Genomic DNA, 22,460 nt, shown 5'->3' on the forward strand with positions numbered 1-22,460 from the left:
ATGTTTACCCCCAAGTTATTTTCACTTTCAGAGATCACAGCCCAATAAATTGGTTGGTATAAGGAACACACGGTCCTCAGATAATAAGCATTTGAAGGAATGCCATATTATGGTAAATTTTAAAAAATGCATCATTCCCACCCCCGAAAATAAAGCATCACCAGTGTAAGAACTGAAAGAAATCTTAAAACACATTTTTATGACAAAATTTCAATGTGCAGATAATAGTGAAACTTTTATATAATGTATAAAGATGTTACTTTCCTAACCATAGAGTTTGTCTGGAAGAGCAAGGGGGGAAAATGTTTGTGCTTAACAAAATGTCAGGAAAGACAGTGCACCAAAGATAAGATTTCAAGAGGAAATACAGAATTTTGAGACTTTTAAGTCTTTCTGGGAACTCTGATGTGGAAATATGGATGTTTCCATTAAGGGAATGTTGAAGAACTGCAAATAAATTTGACATAACTATTTACACAACAAAGGCAGTAAATTATTCATTTCTTTACTGAAGGATTTATTTAAATAAATATGTGCTTATTAAATACTTAAAGACGGAAAAAAAATGTTTTCTTTAAGAGAGAAAATTAGAAGTCATGTTTCAGGGAGGAAACTTGAGTAAAACCAAAAACTGGCAAGAAGAAAGAAGTGTAGAGAATGGTATCAATAAATACTCCCACATAATTAATGATGTCACTCTAACCCAAGCTTTCTCCATTACTATCCTAGGCTTCCAGAAACCCACTGCTCTTTGCCTCATTCCACCTTTTTCCTTTTGCATAAACTCAACTGGCTCCTAGCTCTCATCTCTTCTTGCTAATATTTCTTTTGATTTTCACAATTCTTCGAGGAAAACAACCCTACACCATGCTTTCCAGAAAAAGTGCTTAATAACAGTAGCTATTATCATCTTCATCATGTTATCTTCCTGCTTCCACACAACTTACACTCTTTTGGAGAAGACAAAGAAATAACAAAAAAAACGACTATTTCAATGAGTGATAAGTTTTTAAAGGAGAAAATCCATCACTAATAAGCAGGAGGGTCATGGCAAGTAATTTTAGTTTCCTAATACTGACTTTCCTAATTTATATAAGGGTGCTACAAAATTACTAAACACTACCTTGCAAAGAAACATTGCTGCAAGACTGAGAGTGAAATCGTGCCAGCTATTCAAGGTTGAAAACAGACGCTCAGGGGAAGTTCGGAGAAATTGGATTGCTATCGAATATGAAGAACCCCTTAAATCACAATCTCATCTTTAAGTAATGTATTTTAGTCTGGATTTCTAACCCAGTTTGTGTGATCAGTAACACAATAAGGGGGCTTGCAAGTCGTCTTCTTGCAAGAAATTAAAAATAAGTACAAAATGGAAAGTTCCTTTTGGGCTGCGGAGGTGGCTCAGTTGGTAAAGTGCTTGCCTTGCAAGCACAGGGCCCTGGGTTAGATCCCCAGCACCGCAAAATAAATAAATAAATAAATAAATTAAAAAAAATAAGGAGGGTAAGGGCTTATTCTTACTTATATTCGCATCTTCAGGGAGGACCAATAAATATCTACTAAACAAATATGATGCCATAAAACTGAGACGTTCTCAAGTATTCATCCCTCAGCCACGTTCCCTCCGAAACTCGCCCCCAGGTGCACTGCAAGAGCTAAATCAGCACAAGGATTAAATGAGCACGGTTAAACAGAACAGGGTGGGGTTACCGAAAAGAGGGGCAGAAAGGGAAATCCTTGGTGGGTGGGAGGGGAGAGCGGGACTGCCCCAGGACAGAGCTGGGAGCCAGGGAGGGAAGTTCTCGGGAAAATGGCAAAGAAACCACTCACGTCATAAGTGTGGAAGCTCTTGCCCACGCAGGTCGTCACGTAGAATCGGCGCTTCAGCGAGCTGAACCGCACCACGTGCGGGATGTCGTTACTAAAAAGCCCCAAGGCCCGGAACCCCGCGAACAGTGCGCTCGCCGTGCAGCCTTCCACGGAGCGTTCCATCTCCGCCGTCCCTATTCCTTTCCGCTCTGGTCCAGGTGGAGCCCGCGCCCGCAGCACTTCAGCAACTCTCGTGGACCAACCTTTGCCAGAGCTGGAAACTTGCGAGCGCTTCCGGTAGCTGCTGCCAATCGCGTTTGTGCAGACTGTCCTTAGTGCAACACGCAAAGAGCTCCCTCCTCAGCCCGCAGGAGAAGGGCGGCTTTGGTTCCGCCCATTTCCGTGTCCTGCCCGACGTGCTGTGGTGCGCTCGAGCTCTGTTGCTGCTGGAACCTTGCGGTTGGCGAGCGGCAAGGGAATCGCTGCGCCCTGGAGGGCTAAACCTGTAATTATTAAAAACGTATAAATCCCCGAGACTATCTGAACACTGGATATTTGACGATATTGAGAAATTGTGATTAAATTTTTAGTATATGATAGTAGTAAAGATTCTTATGTTTTTGAAGATACATATTTGCCGATGAAATGATTACAGATGGGGATTTACTTCAAAATAATGGAAATGAGCCGGATTTAGATGAAACAAAATTGATAATTGTTGAAAGTAGGAAATGCGAGAATTCATAATACTATACTTTGGTATAAAATTGAAATTTTCCATAATAAAATTTTTTTTTTCATTTTAAAACTGAGCTTGTTTACACTAAAAAAATTGGGCTATTAATTGGTTATTAATTTTACCACTGAGTTATGGAAATATGTACAATTTTAATTACTAGATGTATATTTTTAAAGTTTTTTGAATTGTGACTACAGCAGGCAGTGCCTTTTTTTTTTTTTTTTGGTACCAGGGATTCAACCCAAGGGCCCTTTATCACTGAACCACATCCCTGATCTCTTTACCTAGAATATATAACTGATGATTCTAGTTCTCTAGGGTGAATTAGAATGCAGAGGTAGGAAATAAGTAGAAGCAAACTTAAAAAAGGCCCAGAAGTTGTATTTGTATTCAGTAGTAAAGAGAGTATGTGAGAGGTGAAACGGTCTGCATTATGCTTGCATTTGTTGACACAAATTAATGAAAGCATTAGTAGGAAAGTGGACAAGTATGTTGTTATTCTTACTGGCCATCTTATGGATATAGAATATATGGAGGGAATAGCCTGTGTTGAATAAAGATTCTCATACTAGGACCCAGACTTCTCAGAAAGCAGAGGACTAGGTGGAGAATGATCTTCCCTGCAAATAGCATGCTAACCTCAGAACAAAGTAGATAAATTGATAGTGGGCAGCACAGCAGACTGTGTTATACCGGTGCATCAGTGTAGCACAACTGTGTGCCACAGGTGTGGGAAAGGTGGTGATTCTCCATCGGGGGCAGCCAGGGAGAGCCCTATCTACTGGCTTTGCCTTATCCCAAGTCATCTGGAATATTTTCCAAAAACACATTGTGGTTATAACATGGGTATCCTAATTAAATGATAAAGAGACAACATAGTGTAATAGAAAGACTACTGAAGTAGGTGTTGACCATTTGATGCAGGACATCACTGTACATGCCTGTGCCTGTTTTTCTTCTGGCACTGGTGCTTATGGCTTGGTTCTCTGCAGAAAGAGACAACAGGTGTCTTTGGAGCAGGTTTTATCATCATGATTTAGAAAACCTGAGTAGGTAAAGTTCAATATTATAGGTGGAGGCCAGTGTGTTTGACTTCCTCAGGTGAAAACTTCAATAGGACATTTACAGGTGACAAAGAGGAACACTCTTAGATTCACTGGGAAGTAGAATTGATTATCTGGGTATGAATAGGTGCAGATGCCTGGAAACAAAAGATTAAGATATTACTATTACTAGGACCCCTGGATTGGGTTAATACCCTGAGGTCTGCTGTTGAAAGTAGACAAAGCTCATCATAATGGAAAGGTTGTCTAGTCAGATGATCAAGCTAAGGGCTTTGGAATGCTGAAGAAGACTGATTCTGTTGGGGTGAGTATCAGGCTCCATCCTTCAGTTGCCAGCTGCCCTAACAAAAGGATGATTAGCAGATCAATTTCTGAGCATTTGAACATGACCTTAGAATGAGTATGTGGTGACCTTATAACCCAGGAGCAAAATTCAACATATGAAATAATCTCTTTTTGTTTTATTTCCATATGCCTTTCATTTATAAAAAAATCGTTTTGGCACCTTAGTAAGGTTTGAATTAACTGAACAGAGGCATGAGCAAATAATCTTTTATGTTTCCTCCAGTTCTAAAATTTTATTATTTTATTATGAAATGAGAGTAACTTGTCAGCTAATTTGAATTTCTTGAACAAGAAAATCTTGATGTATTTTATAGTGTTTGGCACAAGAGTCTTGAACCCTGGGGATGTTCAGAACATTAAAGAGCAGATACTATCAGAATGATAACTTGTTGTTTGGTCCATGACACGTTGTACTCATTTGTACTTTCACTTTTATGGAATTTCTCAATAGCAATGCACATTTCTACCATGTTTGGGATGTGCTTCAGAAGTGAACAAAATGTTAAGTATCTGCAAATATTTATTCAAATTTTAAACAAGAGAATAATGTCTTGCTGCATTATTAACTTACTTATTAGATTTATTTTATTTCAATATGTTAATGGGTTACCTCCATATGGGAAGGTTTTTTCCTATTTGTTCATTAATACACATAACAAGCAACCAGAGTAGTGTCTGAAATCAAAGAGCTGCTCAGTAAATATTCAACAAGAAAGCAGTATTTAAATAATAGAATGCTAAAAATGTGGAATGTTTATATATATATATATATATATATATTTTTTTTTTTTTTTTTTTGTGGTGCTGGGTATCGAACCCAGGGCCTTGTGCTTGCAAGGCAAGCACTCTATCGACTGAGCTGTCTCCCCAGCCCACTGAATGTTTTTATATTAATCATATTCCCTTCCAGAGTGATGAGTTGTGTATTTTAGCCTCCCCACTATTTATGCCCTCCCCTGTAAGATTTTATGGTTCTGTCCTTTGTCTTGATACTAGCAGTAAATTTGTGGTGGGATTGGCATAGGGAGCCTTTGACTTGTCTTTGACTTGGTTGGCGTACATGAAAAAACACATACCATGTCTCAGCAGAGGCTTACAGTGTTGTTGCTTGTTACTGCTAACCCTCTTCATTGTTCTTTGCCTCTGTTACATGAGAAAGGCATACTCCAGTTAGTGACTGCTTCTTTAGTCTGGATCCTGGAATAAGAAGGTATGTAGGAAAGGCCTGGGTCTGACTTGCAGTTGCCAATTTGTAATGTGAAGGAGAACTAACTGCCGTGCAAGTCAATGGGACCTGGTAGTTGCTTGTCATTTCATCATAACCTGGTGAAAACCTATGTGAATTCTGAAGGAATGTGTGAAAGCATACAAAAATGATTTTTTCTTAAAAAATGTAGGGGCAGCGTTACTGAAATTAAGGACTAGGCCACAAGGTTCCCAGTGATAAATATCCTCTCACAGGATTTTAAGATTTTTCAAATCATTCATGTTCTCATCTGGGTGCCCAGAGAAAACACAGAATAAAGGATTAGCAGATGTTTGATTATTTAAGTACATGCAAGTTTAATTTTTGGTTTTTAATTTTTGGGGGGAGGATTTGGCAGGCTGTCAGAAAAGAAGTCAGTGGGAAATCATGACAAATTGCAATGACACTTATTAATTTGGGGACACAATCCTTTTCCTTTCCTTTTGCTTATCTACAGAAATAATGAGAAATGAAATCAGGTAACATCAGATAGTTTATCTGTTAGTGGCTTCTGTCAATTCATTTTTTTACTCACAGGGCTTTAAGGAAGTTTTATTTAGGAGCAAAAAGTATTAATTTTAATTCATTTATTCATTTACTCAGTGTATTTATTGAGAATTTACTCCATGTAAGATATCGTACCAGAGTGAAATATGGGCTGTATTTAAAAGAAATTAGCAGGAGTGGAGATGTAGTTCGGCAGTAAAGCACTTGCCCTGTGTATAAAGCCTGGGTTTCAATATCCAGCACCACAGAATTAAAAAAAGAAATCACCAGAGCATTCTCAAACTCTACACCATTTTATCTATTTACCCCAAATTATTTCACATATTCTCATATCTGAGTATTTGCTCCAAACCCAGTCTAAAAAGTCATAATCAGCATAATTGGAAACCTTTTCCCATCTCTTCCTCATAAGAAGACTGGCTGGTAAAAGGGAAATAGCAGGGTCATAAAAATAGTTCATCCATAAGCACATCATTGAAAGTAGTGCCTCAGCTCTAATTGCCCAGGTAATAATCTATGAACATGAGAGTTGTTTATAGGCTGTATCTTAGTTTATTTGCACTGCTATAGCAAAATATCTGAGACTGATTTATTTATAAATAACAGAAATTTATTTATCACAGTTCTGGAGGCAGAGAAGTCCAGAGCAAGGTCCCTGCAGTTCCTGTGAAGCCTTCTTCCTCATAGATGGTACTATTTGTCCTCACATGGGAGAAAGGACAAAACGATAAAAGGGAATAAATACTATGTCCTCACATGGCTTGAGGAAACAAGCAAAAAACAAGCTACTTTCTTCCAGTCCTTTGTAAGGCACAGGTTCATTTATCAAAGTGAGCCTCATTGATTTAATAACTTCCCCCAAACACCCCGCCTCTTAATACCCACCATAGAGATTAGGTTCTAACATGAATTTTGGAGGGTGCACACATTCAAACCATATCAGGAAGCAATGAAAAATAGGCCAGAATGACATCTGCTTCACATGCTCACGTCCCTTGCACCTCCACCATTCCAGTTCATGACTTCAAGCTTGTTTTCCATGAAATCAGGGCCTGGCTTCATATTATTCCTTAAGTCAAGTTTAATTTACCTTTTCTTGACTTTTGGATAAATCGCAACTTTCAACAGTAAGTAACAATAACTACACACAAAAAGACAAAAACAAAAACAAGCAAACCCTTTGCTCAACTCGGTTACAGAATGGAAAATCAAGACCGAGGGTGACTACACATTGATTAACTTGCCCTTTCCATTGTAAGTTAAAACTTCAGGTTCTTATTTCTCTGTCATTCACAACTTCATCTCAATACTTATCTTAGGATAATTACCAATGGAAATTGGTAGTGCATAAATATTTTATCACACCCCGTGAGAGGGGAAACCTGTCATTGTTGGACCCTTCTTAAAAGTGAAAAAAATTACTTTTCAGAGTTTCAAAAAAAAATTTATACTTAAACAAAAGTGGTCATGTGCTTACCCTACATAAGATCTGTGTGAAGGAAATTCCATTCTGCCAAGCAAGGAAATTGGGATGACCCAGATTAGCTTCAGCTAATCAAGGTTCATTGCAGGATCTGGGATCAATTCTTAAACCCTATGGAGGAGGGGAAATGAATGCATAATTGACAGTTGGCATAAAATGTATTGAGGATATGACTGTATCTATTAGTTAGGTAATGGACCCAACTGCCACTTGGTAGAAAACATTTCTTATTTTAAAACTTTAAGTTTTAACCCCAGATAAGGAAAAGTGCACAGATCTTGAATTAATCAGATATTGCACTTACTGGTTGTCTTACATTGGATATCGTACTTGCAGAGCCGTCTCTTGCATCCATAAAATGGGAATAGAACCTAGCTCACAGGATGGTTGCAAAGAATGAATAAGATAGCACAAAAAAGCAAATGGCAATGCTACACAGCAAGTGTGGGTTTCATTTATGACAATCTTTGCCTTTATTTCAATAATGGCAGAAAGTAGAAACAAAGAATCTTGCAACCATGCTATAGGTAGAAATTAGTCAGCAAGGCTGTCCAATATTAAATTCAATTGTTTAATATATGATATCATGCTATTGTCATGAAAGAATGTATAAACAGTATAGGGTAAAGAGTCAAAGAAAGAAAACCAAAAGGCTTTGGAGAGGATATCCTGGAGAGGATATCCTGAAAGTGGTATCACAAAGGCATTTATAATCCATAGGCTGTTTTTAAGATTTTCTCATTCAAGCAATTAGAGTAAATAAGCATTACTGCAGTTTCCTTTGTTTCTTTTGTTCTATTGAGCTTCTTGGAACTGTGAATGTGGAGCTTTTATCAAATTTGGAAACCTAAAATTATTATTTGTTTCTACATTTTTCCAGCACCTCTTTACTTCATTCCTTATGTATCGGGCACTTGCTTGTTTCACAGTCCTGTGTTTTATTTCCCCCTCTGTTTTATTTTGAACAGTTTCTCCTGGCATACCTTCCATTTTACTAATATTTTAAAATATCTGATATTCCATTACTATCATCCACTGTATATTTCATTTCACACATATCTAGAAGTTAGATTTGGATCTTCTTAATTTCTTGTATGTCTCTAACCTCTTGAACCTATTGAATACAGTTATGTTAAACGTTTTAACATCCCCACCAGTTAATTCTAACTTCTGTGTTAGCTGTGAGTCAGTGTCATTTTTCCGCCCATCATGGCATATATTTTCCTACTTGTTTCATGCCTGATAATGTTCATTATATATCACACATTGTGGATTTTTCCTTGTTGGGTCTTACTTATTTTTTCTTTCTATAAATATTCTTTTTTAATTTTTTATTTTTATTATTTATTAATTTTAATTAAAATAATAAATTTACATAGGGCAATATTGTTTCATTCATTGTTATTTTTTCTCTCCCCCCCACCCCTCCCACCCCTCTTTTCCCTCTATACAGTCCTTCCTTTCTCCATTCTTACCACCCTCCTTATCCCTAACCCTAAACCTAACCCTAACCCTAACGCTAACCCCTCAATGTCCTCATCCACTTATCAGCGAGATCATTCGTCCTTTAGTTTTTTGAGATTGGCTTATCTCACGTAGCATGATATCCTCCAATTTCATCCATTTGCCTGCAAGGGCCATAATTTTATCATTCTTCATGGTGGAGTAATATTCCATTGTATATATATGCCACACTTTCTTTATCCATCCATCAACTGAAGGGCATCTAGGTTGGTTCCACAATCTGGCTATAGTGAATTGAGCAGCTATGAACATTGATGTGACTGTATCTCTGTAGTATGCTGATTTTAAGTCCTTTGGGTATAGGCCAAGGAGTGGGATAGCTGGGTCAAATGGTGGTTCCATTCCAAGCTTTCTGAGGAATCTCCATACTGCTTTCCAGAGTGGCTGCACTAATTTGCAGCCCCACCAGCAATGTATGAGTGTACCTTTTACCCCACATCCTCGCCAACACCTATTGTTGCTTGTGTTTTGATAATTGCCATTCTAATTGGGGTGAGATGAAACCTTAGGGTAGTTTTGATTTGCATTTCTCTTATTACTAGAGATGTTGAACATTTTTTTCATATATCTGTTGATTGCTTGTACATCTTCTTCTGTGAAGTGTCTGTTCATTTCCTTAGCCCATTTGTTGATTGGATTATTTGTATTTTTGGTGTAGAGTTTTTTGAGTTCTTTATAGATTCTGGAAATTAGCACTCTATCTGAAGTATGAGTGGCAAAGATATTCTCCCACTCTGTAGGCTCTCTCTTCACATTACTGATAGTTACCTTTGCTGAGAGAAAGCTTTTTAGTTTGAATCTATCCCAGTGGTTGATTCTAGCTTTTATTTCTTGGGCTATGGGAGTCCTGTTAAGGAAGTCTGATCCTAAGACAACAAGTTGAAGGTTTGGACCTACTTTTTCTTCTATAAGATGCAGGGTCTCTGGTCTGATTCCGAGGTCCTTGATCCATTTTGAGTTGAGTTTTGTGCAGGGTGAGAGATAGGGGTTTAATTTCATTCTGTTGCATATGGATTTCCAGTTTTCCCAGCACCATTTGTTGAAGAGGCTATCTTGTCTCCATTGCATATTTTTGACCCCTTTGTCTAGTATGAGAAAATTGTATTTATTTGGGGTTTGTGTCCACATCCTCTATTCTGTACCTTTGATCTACCTTTCTATTTTGGTACCAATACCATGCTGTTTTTGTTACTATTGGTTTGTAATACAGTTGAAGATCTGGTATTGCGATATCCCCTGCTTCGCTCTTTCTACTGAGGATTGCTTTAGCTATTCTGGGTTTCTTATTCTTCCAGATGAATTTCATAATTGCTTGCTCTATTTCTGTAAGGTACATCATTGGGATTTTAATTGGAACTGCATTGAATCTGCATAGCACTTTAGGTAGTATGGCCATTTTGACAATATTAATTCTGCCTATCCAAGAACATGGGAGATCTTTCCATCTTCTAAGGTTTTCTTTAATTTCTTTCTTTAGTGTTGTGTAGTTCTCATTGTAGAGGTCTTTCACCTCTTTTGTGAGATTGATTCCCAAGTATTTTATTTTTTTCGATGCTATTGTGAATGGGGTAGTTTTCCTAACTTCTCTTTCTGAAGATTCATCACTTATGTATAAGAATGCATTGGATTTATGAGCATTGATCTTGTAACCTGCTACTTTACTGAATTCACTTATGAGTTCTAAGAGTTTTCTGGTGGAATTTCCAGGTTCCTCTAGATATATAATCATGTCATCAGTGAACAGGGATATTTTGAGTTTCTCTTTTCTAATTCGTATCCCTTTATTTTCTTTGGTTTGTCTAATTGCTCTGGCTAGAGTCTCAAGAACGATATTGAATAGAAGTGGTGAAAGAGGGCATCCCTGCCTTGTTCCAGTTTTTAGGGGGAATGCTTTCAGTTTTTCACCATTTAGAATGATATTGGCCATGGGCTTAGTGTAGATGGCCTTTACAATGTTAAGGAATGTACCCCAATTTTCTCTAGTGTTTCGAGCATGAAGGGATGCTGTATTTTATCGAATGCTTTTTCTGCATCTATTGATATAATCATGTGATTCTTAACTTTTAGTCTGTTGATATGGTGAATGAATTTATTGATTTCCGGATGTTGAACCAACCTTGCATCTCTGGGATAAAACCCACTTGATCGTGGTGCACTATCTTTTTAATATATTTTTGTATGCGATTTGCTAAAATTTTGTTGAGAATTTTTGCATTGATGTTCATTAAGGACATTGGTCTGAAATTTTCTTTCCTTGATGTGTCTCTGTCTGGTTTAGGTATCAGGGTGATATTGGCTTCATAGAATGAGTTTGGTAGGGTTCCCTCCTCTTCTATTTTATGGAATACTTTGAGAAGTATTGGAATGAGCTCTTCTTTAAAGGTTTTGTAGAACTCGACTGAGAACCCATCTGGTCCCGGACTTTTCTTTGTTGGTAGGCTTTTGATGACCTCTTCTATTTCATTGCTTGAAATTGATTTATTTAAGTTGTGTATGTCCTCCTCGTTCAGTTTAGGTAATTCATATGTCTCTAGAAACTTGTTGCTGTCTTCGAGGTTTTCTGTTTTGTTGGAGTATAGATTTTCAAAATAGCTTCTAATTATGTTTTGTATTTCACTCGTGTCTGTTGTGATATTTCCTTGTTCATTCCGAATTTTAGTAATTTGAGTTTTCTCCCTCTTTCTCTTTGTTAGTGTGGCTAAGGGTTTATCAGTTTTGTTTATTTTTTCAAAGAACCAACTATTTATTTTGTTAATTTTTCCGATTGTTTCTTTGTTTCAATTTTGTTGATTTCGGCTCTGATTTTAACTATTTCCTGTCTTCTACTACTTTTGGTGTTGGTCTGCTCTTCTTTTTCTAGGGCTTTGAGCTGTAGTGTTAAGTCGTTTATTTGTTGATTTCTACTTCTTTTCTTGAATGCACCTCATGAAATAAATCTTCCTCTAAGTACTGCTTTCATAGGGTCCCAGAAGTTTTGATATGATGTGTCTTTGTTCTCATTTAATTCTAAGAATTTTTTAATTTCCCTCCTGATGTCTTCTGTTATCCATTCATCATATAATAATGTATTATTTAATCTCCAGGTATTGGAGAAGTTTCTCTTTTTTATTCTGTCATTTATTTCTAATTTCAATCCATTATGATCTGATAGAGTACAAAGTAGTATCTCTATCTTCTTGTATTTGCTAACAGTAGCTTTGTGGCATAAAACATGGTCTATTTTAGAGAAGGATCCATGTGCTGCTGAGAAGAAAGTGTATTCGTTCTTTGTTGGATGGTATATTCTATATAAGTTGGTTAAGTCTAAATTGTTGATTGTGTTATTGCATCTATGGTTTTCTTATTCACTTTTTGTTTGGTCCATCTATCCAGCGGTGAGAGAGGTGTGTTAAAATCGCCTAGTATTATTGTGTTGTGGTCTATTTGATTTCCAGAATTGAGAAGGATTTGTTTGACGTATATGGATGAGCCAATGTTCAGGGCATAGATATTTATAATTGTTATGTCTTGCTGATTTATGCTTCCCTTAAGCAGTATGTAATGTTCTTCTTTATCCCTTCTGACTAGTTTTGGCTTGAAGTCCACATTATCTGAAATGAGGATGGATACTCCAGCTTGTTTGCTGTGTCCGTGTGCATGGTATGTTTTTTCCCATCCTTTCACCTTTAGTCTATGGGTATCTCTTTCTATGAGATGAGTCTCTTGCTGCCAGCAAATTGTTGGATTTTTCTTTTTAATCCATTCTGCCAGTCTATGTCTTTTGATTGATGAGTTCAGGCCTTTAACATTCAGGGTTATTATTGTGATATGTTTTGTATTCCCAGTCATTTGACTCTTGTTTTTTGACATGATTTGGTTTCTCCTTTATTTGGCTATTCCTTTAGGCTAGTTCCTCCCGTTGCTGATTTGCATCATTGTTTTTCATCTCTTCCTCATGGAATATTTTGCTGAGAATGTTCTGCAATGCTGGCTTTCTTTTTGTAAATTCCTTTAGCTTTTGTTTATCATGGAAGGATCTTATTTCATCGTCAAATCTGAAAGTAAGTTTTGCTGGGTATAAGATTCTTGGTTGACATCCATTTTCTTTCAGGGCTTGGTAAATGTTTTTCCAGTCCCTTCTAGCTTTGAGGGTCTGGACTGAAAAATCTGCTGATATTCTTATTGGTTTCCCCCTGAATGTAATTTGATTCTTTTGTCTCGCGGCCTTTGAAATTCTGTCTTTATTTTGTATGTTAGGTATTTTCATAATACTATGCCTTGGTGTGGGTCTGTTGTAATTTTGTATATTTGGAGTCCTATAAGCCTCTTGTACTTGGTTTTCCACTTCATTCTTCATATTTGGGAAATTTTCTGATATTATTTCATTGAATAGATTGTTCATTCCTTTGGTTTGTTTCTCTAAGCCTTCCTCAATCCCAATAATTCTTAAATTTGGCCTTTTCATGATATCCCATAATTTTTGTAGATTCTGTTCATGATTTCTTACCATCTTTTCTGTTTGGTCAACTTTGTTTTCAAGATTACATATTTTGTCTTCAATATGTGAGGTTCTGTCTTCCAGGTGTTCTATCCTATTGGTTATGCTTTCTATGGAGTTTTTAACTTGGTTTACTGTTTCCTTCATTTCAAGGATTTCTGTTTGTTTTTTTTTTTTTCAATATCTCTAACTCTTTATTGAAATGATCTCTTGCTTCCTGTATTTGGTCTTTTAACTGTTGATTGGTGCGATCATTTAATGCCTGCGTTTGCTCTTTCATCTCCTCGTTTGCTTCCCTGATTGTTTTAATTATGTACATTCTGAACTTCCTGTCTGACATTTCTTCTGCTGTGCTGTCATTGGGTTTTATTGATATAGTATCTAGGTTTGATTGGGACATTTTCTTCCCTTGTTTTCTCATATTGGTCAGATGTCAGTGGGACTTTGTGATATTGTAGAATTCTTCTATTGGCTTATAGTATCCCTGTAGATTTCCAGTGTATCACCTTTCTGCCTTCAGTAGCCTGAAGTCTTGGAGTAACTTGATAACGCAGTGCTTCCAAGGAAAGCTGCCCATAGCCCGCTACTGGTTCCAGGACTTGGAGCTGGCTCTGTGTGGAAAGGCTCTCACTGGGGGGCCTGCTCCAAGAAGCTAGCCTGGAAAGGCACTTCCTGCCGGAGGGGGCCAGGCTGCGGGCTGTTTGGGGAAGTCCCTGGCTGCCCTGTCCTGGTCCCTGAAGCAACTTGCAGGCAGGAACTTGCTGCCCTGGTTCAGGGACTTGAAGCTTGGTTCTGTGCAGAAAGGCTGTCACTGGGGGGCCTGCTCCGAGATGCTGGAGAATCTGGTCCTGTGGGAGGAGCCCACCGGGGAGTGTGCAGGGTTGCCTGGGGAAGACTCTAGCTGCCCTACCCTACTCTAATAAGCCACCCGAATCCAGGCCTGCTGCCTGGGCAGCGCTTCACCAGGTGGGGGAGACTCACCCCATGGCTCTATTTTAGTCCAAGTCTCTCAATGCCTCCCCTTCTTGAACCCTGTGTTCTGGAGCAACTGGAGATGCAGTCACCCTCTAGTCTGCCATCTTGGATCGCCCCCTGTATAAATATTCTTGAGATTTGTTGTGGAATGCAGCTAAGTGACTTGGAAACTGATCCTTTGAAGTGTTGTCTTTAAGATTTGTTAGGTGGAATCATTGCAATTAGTCTTGGGTTAATTATTCTCCGTTACTGATGAGACTATTCTGAGTTCCCTACCTGATGCCTAATGAGGTGGGGAAAGAAAGGAAATAGGCAATCTTCCTGCCCTTGAGTGAGCAATGGGCATCATTCTTTCTAATAGTTCTGATGGTTCTTTTCCTCTCTCTTAGGTAGTTTTCTCATATTCATGTCCTGATAAGTACTCAGCTGAATAAACCCTTAAGGGATGCCCTCTATGGGTTTCCAGTTTTCTTTCTCTGTGCACCTCTCTCTTTTGCTACTCTGTCCAAGTTGGTACAGTTCAAAATTGTCTGTCAACAATTGGATGTCTAGTGTCTAAACATTTCAACTTCTTTCCATTGTTGCAAAGCAGTTCTAAACAGAAAACTAAAAAGTAAGAAGAGTTTGTGCAGGTTCTGTAACAGTCTGCTATAATTTGGATAAGTGTTCCCCAAGGTTCCATGTGTGGTGCTAATGGGAGGTGGTAGAACTTTTAGGAGGAAGGGCTTAGTGCAAGGAAGTTAGGTCGTTGTAACTGTGTTCTTTAAAGAAATAGTGTGATCTCAGACTCTTCCTCTCTCTTCACTTCCCAGCCACCATGAGCTGAACAGCTCTGCTCAAACACATGCTCCCCACCTTGATGTTCTGCCTTAACACAGCCCAAAAGCTGTGTTAGTACTTTTGAATAACAGAAAGGAGGAAACATGAAAAGACCCAGATCAACTTGATGTCCTTCTCTGGTACAATTTTCAGAGTTGGTTTGTAAGATTTAGAGAGGAATACAACTGAGATACAAACAAATCCTATTTATTTTGAGGATAAATATATTTGATTTTTAGATTTGAGGGATAACATGGGCTTAGTATGTTTTGACATAAGGAAATAATTTGACAATTTTTCCTTAACCTTTATTTTTATATGGATATAATGAAGATTGGGTTCTGCAAAATTCAAGGAAATTTTTAAAACAAAGAGGAAGGACAAATGCTTTAACAATCCATGAAGTTACCCCCTTTGAAGTAAACAGAGTTGGGTCTTGATCAAAAATTTTCCCCCAATAACTTGAATTAAGCCTTAGACATCTATGAGAGTAGTTATAAAATAAATAATAGAATCAAGGTTCAAATCCTCAGGATCTCAATATACAGGAATGACAGGACAAAATTAATAAGAAATGTTCAGTGTAAAGACCTGCTTGTAGGTTAAAATTATACCATTAATGCAGATATATGAAAACAGAAAACATATCAATGCAATGACAGTGCTAAAAGTAAATATGCCTCAATTTTGGATTTTCTCCCTCCCTCCCCTACAAACCTCTTCCTCTACCACATACACACTAGATGATTTTTTTTTTAAATGTAAGAGACATCTACAGCAAAGGGATGGATCCAGAAACAGCAAAATGTGGACCTATTATTATGGTAAAGGGTACAATTCTCAATAAATAGCTCTTTGAGTTTTCAGTCATAAAATAAAAAGTGTCATCAATTAAAAAGCAAAACTTTAGGGATATGAGGAAATAAATGATAACGGCAGTAGGAGGCTTTAACAGTTCTCTCAGCTCTGAATGAGGGAGACAAAAGTAAGAACATGAATTATATAAACAGCATATAACAGTTAATAAGTCAGTCCCAATAGGTATATATTCAACTATGTGTAACTTATTTATTCTAGAATGTGCAGTTTTCTTTTCATGGCCATAGGTCATTGATAAAACTGACCATACTCTTCCACCAAGAAAACCTTAGTATATTTCAAAAAAAGGAATGTATTATCCATATTTTTTTACAACATTTATGAAAGTTCTTACTAGATTAATATGGTATATTGTATTTCACATGATGTTTACTCAATAGTATAAGCAATTTAAATGATTATTTTTATTTTAAAATACCATGGAATACATAATAGAATAAAATATGTAAATCACACAAAGTTTTAAATATAAAGCAAAAGACACAAAGAAATTGCATTTAATGGAATGACTTTGGGGCTGGAGATATAGCTCAGTGGGTAGAGTGCTTGCCTTGCTAAGCCCAAGGCCCTGGGTTCAATCCCTAGCAGCGCAAAAAAAGAAATAAAAATTGGAATGACTTTTTTGAATAATCTTCTCTCTCGCCAATCCTTCATTTTTCTCTTCTTTTAGAGGAATTCAGCCCAAAATTGGAGAAAAATTGTGACAGTAATTTTTTTCACAGTTTTAAAAAAAATTATAGTCAATGAATCTCTACTAAGATGGAGTTCTTAGATTTAACATGCCATCCCTCTCTCAACCTTTTACACAGAAAATTAAAGATTACTGCTATATTATAGGGACCAAAGAAGATTTTTTTTTTTGTTTTGTTTTGTTTTTTCTGATGGCAGTTAAGGCCCAGGGTCAAGGCTAACTTGGAGGAAGATTTTTGGGAAATGGGCATGTCCTGATTTTCCTCCAAGAGAAGAAAACTGCCTATTCATCTACACTTGGAGCTCCTCTGGCAAGAACTGTGTCTTATTTCCTTCAGCTGAAAACTTGACCCATAGCTTAAATGCTGATTGGATACATAATAAAAGCTTCCTCTTAGCTTCTTGGTGAGGAAGATGAATTTAGAGACATTGAACTTCCCCTCTTCTATTGTGGTTTAGCCTCAACACTAGGGCAGAGCTTAGGAAAACATTTCTATTCACAGGAAAAATCAGTGTATTCCCTTGTGCTCTATTTTAGCCTGGACCCTAGGGTTAGGGTGGTCTCTCCTACCAGTGTTGGAAGATTCTGAGTTGAGGGTGAATGAAAGGGTGCCTATGGCTCCAGCTTGCATCAGGTATTCAAGAATGAACTTAACATCCTCAGTTAACCTTTGCCTGTCTCTTCCAGGTGTGAGAAAAGTTCAACAGGGGAAAGAAAGAAGGACTAAGAACAAAATTTAGGAAAATGAGCAGTGCAATCATCTGTCTCTGAATATTTCAGGTATCTATCTATAAATATTTTCTCCCATAAGCTGGGTCAATAGGCATAGCACAAAGGGGTGTGGTCAATGGGCTGTCAGCATCAGAGGAGGTAAAGACCTCCTCTGAAGAAAAGTGGTGTCTCTTAGAAAACTTTGTGTGAGAGTTGGCCTCTAACTAAACTTAAAAGAACATTCATACAAAACTAATTTGAAAATTATTTTATTAAGAAATATATAATGTACATAATGTCAATCATAAAGCAACATGAACATTTTCAAAAGTGCTCAAAAAATAAATAATACATTATATAAAATTTAAAAATATATATATAATAGTTGTAACAAAGGTACTTCTTCAGAATCTACTTGTATATCCTACTCTTGTCTGTTAGATAATTTTTAAAACTGGGCTTAGAATATTTTCATGACATTTTGCTTGAAACTTCTTTCAAATAGCTTCATTATATTAGCAATGATTTGTACATTCCCATTTGCTTTTATTTTCTTCTTCTATAAAATTTTAGTATGAGAACAGGAAAAGAATCATAACATGAAGAACAAATGCCTGTTTTCAAAACAGAGATTTGCTGTCATTGAATTCAACTTTTTATTTTTTCAAGAGAAAAAGTTTTCTTTCTACTATACTTATTTGTTTTTCCCCTTGAGTAGGGCTAATACAGTTTCAGATGAGAATTCGTGCCATGAAGCCAGTCACCAATGTTACGGAAGTTTCATCTGACATTTGAGGGGTAATACTTTCCTGTGTTAAAACCCCACATTCAACAATATAGACTAATCCCAAAATAAATTAAAAAGAAACCTTTCTGTAATTAAAGAATAACTATTGGTGGTCTTTTAAATGTCAGAGTTAACATTTTATGTATTTAATAAAAATTATTTCTTTTGGTGCTATAAAATATGACAAATGAAAATAATTTTAGTTTCCTAAAAATCGACAGAAACGACGCCACCATCCTAGTATTTGTGAGGTTTGGTTCAGGCAGTTACTGTTGACTCCTTCTTGCTTCATTTTCTGAGAATTATTTTTCTGTTGAATAGGAAAATCAGTGTTAAAAAAATTATTTTCACCATCTTTAACAATTTCTGAGTGGCAGATTACATCATCTTCTCCCCGAAATTCCACCTCTCAACTGCATGAGTGTGAGTGCTTTCAGTAGAGGAAAGCTCACCTCTTTCTCCACCCACACACCCTCCTTTCAAGGTCATGTGGCACCACCTCCACAAAGCCTCTGTGAATTGCTCAGATCTTTCTTTTTGAAACTTCTAATACTTAATAGTATGTGTCATTTCACTTGGCTCTCACCTACTCTCCTTATTATTCCATCATTGGTATTTCCCCACAGCAGTGAGTATAGTGATTTATACATAGGAAACACTGGATATTTATTGCATGATTAAGTGAATAAATTGATGATGTCATGATCTCTCTGACAAGATCATAAGTTCCCAAAGGATAGGACCTATCTCATGTGTCTTTATAGAATTCAGTAAACCTAGTCTATTATTTGAAACTGAAGTACTCCTGCTCCCCATCCCTACAACCAATTACATGTGCCACAGACACCCTGAAGACTTATTCTGCAGAAGATTTTGGTGCATTTCTTAATACTTGAGTAATGAATGACAGGCTGAGCCTCCTAGGCACACACAGATTGATAGAGTTTCCTGGGTTACTAAGCAAGAATCTTACAGTCTAATTCTGCTAAATCCTAATTAATTCTTATTGGTCTCAGACTTCCTGTTTGGGCTGGGATGGGGTGAAATGATTTTCTCCAAACTCTCCCTTTTTCAAAAATGTGCTGTTCGAGAACGTGATCAAATCTGTCCATTGGGTTCTTCTTACGAGTGAATTTTATTGTGACCATCTATAGATTTGTCAGGGTCCCTTTGAAGGAAGCCGTAGAACCAAACAGATTTCTCATATATACATCTGTTTGGTCTTAAGTTTTTCCACTTAAGCTCAACACAGGTGGTTTCAACCCCTAACTTGCTTGAAACCTATGACTCAATCCTCAAGACCTAAAAGGCAGCAGTCTTGGTTACCCAGACATTTGGATTGCATATTTATTAAGTCTACTGGGTTAATAAACAGCAATCATATGTATCTACATTGTCTATTTTTGTCTTTCTTAAAATTGTCTCAAGAAGATACATTTTCTACTTTATTCACCACCTGAAATATTTATTAAGTACCTGTTATATGTCAGGCATTGTTCCAAGTGCTTTTGTATGTGTTGACTCATTTAATTCTCATAGCCTGTGTAGGACTTACTAATAGATTACTTATTTTTCTGAGGCACATAAATGGTAAAAAAAAAAAAAAAAACAAAAAAAAACAAAAAAAAACTTGTCTATATCTTCACAGTTAGAAGTTAAAAGGCTAGGATTCAAAGTAAGATAGGCTGACTCCAGAGTTCCTACTCCAAACTATGCAGTATAATGTCTCCATCTTAAAAGTTATACATTCATTCAAATTCATGTAACTGCATTGCAAAAATTTATTATGTAGAGACTGCAATCCCACCCAAGCAAGCAAATAAGCAAACATAGGGAAGAGATTTCATGTATAATGTAACATTTTAAGAAAGAAGCACACAATTGCTAAGTTATAAACCCAAGCAGAATTGCTAAACTTTGGAATGGACAAAAATCTCTTAAGGAGCCTTATACCCTGAAATTTTGATTTTTAAAAGTCTGGATTGTGTCCCTGAGAACTGACATTTTGAATAGTCATCTTATCATCCCTGTGCAGCCAGAATATTCTCATGTAGGAGGTTCACTGATCACACTTTGAAACACTTAGGAACAGCTTAGAACCATAATTCAACCCAGTCGGTGTGAGATTAATTGACAACCTATAGCTTTTACCTGACATATTTGTTTTTCAAAAGATAAAACCTGAATGAAAATCACTAACTCCCCGGTTTAATTAAAGTTAGTTCCCAGGAATTAAAAAGGTTAGTGTCCTATGCGTTAGGCTTACCTGAATTCCTGAGTAGCCTGAGCACTGGAGAACGAGGGTAGCATTAGTTGTCAAGGCGAAGAGAGACTCGGAGAGTGACAGGCAGTCACTGGTGGGATTGAAGGTATGGTGCTCGATTTTAATGAGACAATCTGACTGCTCACAGGCGGCGACATTAGGAACAAAGGAGAAAACGCCAGGAAAAAAAAAGGGGGGGGAGCAGAGAGAGAGTTGGTATAAATTAAATGAAAGGGGCAGCGAGTAGGTGGGGAGGAGCGGAAGTCACAAAAAAGATGTCTTGAATAAAAAGGAAGGGACTTGAGAAAGAAGACCAACCAATAGAAAGGAGGGGCATTGAGAGCGCTGGACTAGAAGGGATGGTCATCCACATTCACTCCGCCCATCTCCCCTGGAGTTCGCTGTCAAGAGCGCTGAGAGCAGGCGCGCTGCCGACCCCAGGCGGAGGTGTCCCTGACTTCGTTCCTAGGTCCCACTTTCCAGTTTACTCTTTCTCCCAGGGGGAAAAGGAGCAGCCTCTCCCGGAATCCTGCCCGATTGGAAATAAACTTCCTCTTCTGTTGGCACAGAAGTGAATTCCCACGCTGAGCACAGCCTCCCTTTGGTAGCCCAAATGTCCCCTACCGGCCGCCAGACTGACTGTGGAGCTCGGCCGGCCACTGCCTACGGTTCTGCACACCCTAGGATACACCCTCCCTGGAATGCCTGGCGTCTTTCTGGGGAAAGCCAGAAGCAATGATGGTTCTACTCACTGGGTTGTAACAGGATTCGATTTGGTTGAACCTGGTACTTTTGGTCTGGAAGAAGAAAACAAAAATAGGAAAAGGGTAAAACTTTAAGTTCAAAGGGAAAATCATTTTTCAGTGCCTTGCTCCCAGGCTTTAAAGGTGCTCTGAAAGAAGTTTCTCTCTGGTACAAACAATCAAACATGGAGTCTTCAGATGCTACTGGTCAGTGTTTGAAAAGAGACAGCAAAGGGTCCTGGAATCAGAGGTTGGGGGAGATCTCCACCCCCAGACACATACCAAAGCAGACACATGTGCACACAGCACTACCTGCTTGAGTGATAACACCATTCTTTGGATGTCCACATCTGCCCTGTAGTCATTCATGCATTTCATACATGCACTCTATACAGAAACTTGGGTTATCAGGAAAATGATTCCTACTAGACACTTAAAAAAATCCAAAGTACACCATGTCCCATAATAAGATCCTGAAACATCTGGAACACTAGACAGCCCTGATGCACACCTTAATGCCTTAGGTATCTTGAATTTACTCTCTCTTAGTAAAAGGCTTCTTTTTCAAGCCCTTATCCATTGTCTTTTTACTGCAAAATCAGAGCAGCACTTCAGCAGAAAGCATGTGTGATGCATAATGTTATCTATCAGTACCTGTTCCTCATCAGCCTCTGCATACTTAGTAAACACCAGTTTATAGATAGGAATTTTAAATGCTAATATATTTGAAAATCACTTGTAAAAAATTTTGTCAAAATAATTTTTCTCAAAGTATTTTTCTTTCCTTGAAAGTTCAATTGTAGTTTTCATGTATGTATACTTAACCTTCTGATAAGAATATATTTGTTGAAAAATTATTTCTTCACTTACCCCATTCATATACTTCTTCAGGGCATGATAAATGATATTCTCATATTCCCGTCTGATCTTCTGGTAGTCACAGTTAGTGAAGTTGTAAGTTAGCACCAGCCCTACCAACTGCAAGATGAAGATTTTCCTAAAAAGAACTGGTAGAACAAATAATAATACATCAGGAAATGTACCTGGAGACACAATTCCAGCCCAGTGTCACACCAAACTCTCCCCATCAAGACTGAAATGCCTTAGATCTGTCTTAGGGGCCAGTGCTCAGGCACTAGTCTTTGCCTCTCTTTCCCAGTCCACATGAGGCCCATATTCACCCATGCTGTTGCCTTAAGTTGGAGTCTCCCTGATGCTCCAGAGCTTTCTGGCTCCACATATATAACACCTAAACGCCTACGGGCTCTCTTCTCCTAGGCCAATGACTTTCTTTGATGTCATACTCTTGCTTTATAGAATTCTGAATTGATGATGTGAAATAAGAGTACTAGCCAAATCTATGGAATTTTAACATTAGTAAAATCATCAGGAATTTCC

At 37.6% G+C, this 22,460-nt stretch overlaps 1 protein-coding gene and 2 long non-coding RNA genes across 4 annotated transcripts in view; 1 reads left to right on the forward strand and 2 right to left on the reverse strand.

The window, feature by feature from the left end:
• WDR36 (WD repeat domain 36) overlaps positions 1 to 2,114 on the reverse strand; it is a 34,812-nt gene extending 32,698 nt beyond the window's left edge. The window contains exon 1 of one of the 2 annotated variants that reach the window (XM_079143513.1): positions 1,831 to 2,114. In XM_079143513.1, the coding sequence (XP_078999639.1) occupies positions 1,831 to 1,992 (162 nt within the window). In that variant the 5' untranslated portion in view covers positions 1,993 to 2,114. The remainder of the gene's footprint in view (positions 1 to 1,830) is intronic. The other variant, XM_079143511.1, reaches the window with a different exon arrangement.
• Positions 2,115 to 2,215: 101 nt separating this feature from the next.
• LOC306663166 lies at positions 2,216 to 18,058 on the forward strand. Its single transcript, XR_013764386.1, has 3 exons — positions 2,216 to 2,314; positions 17,246 to 17,338; positions 17,988 to 18,058. It is a non-coding gene; the product is annotated as an uncharacterized lncRNA (long non-coding RNA).
• Positions 17,577 to 20,811, reverse strand: LOC306663163. The gene is made up of 3 exons (XR_013764383.1): positions 20,638 to 20,811; positions 20,323 to 20,457; positions 17,577 to 18,366 (listed from the first exon to the last, which is right to left on the reverse strand). It is a non-coding gene; the product is annotated as an uncharacterized lncRNA (long non-coding RNA).
• Between the last annotated feature and the right edge of the window lie 1,649 nt (positions 20,812 to 22,460).

This window comes from Sciurus vulgaris, assembly GCF_902686455.1.
Source record: "Sciurus vulgaris genome assembly, chromosome: 6".
Lineage (NCBI taxonomy): Eukaryota > Metazoa > Chordata > Mammalia > Rodentia > Sciuridae > Sciurus > Sciurus vulgaris.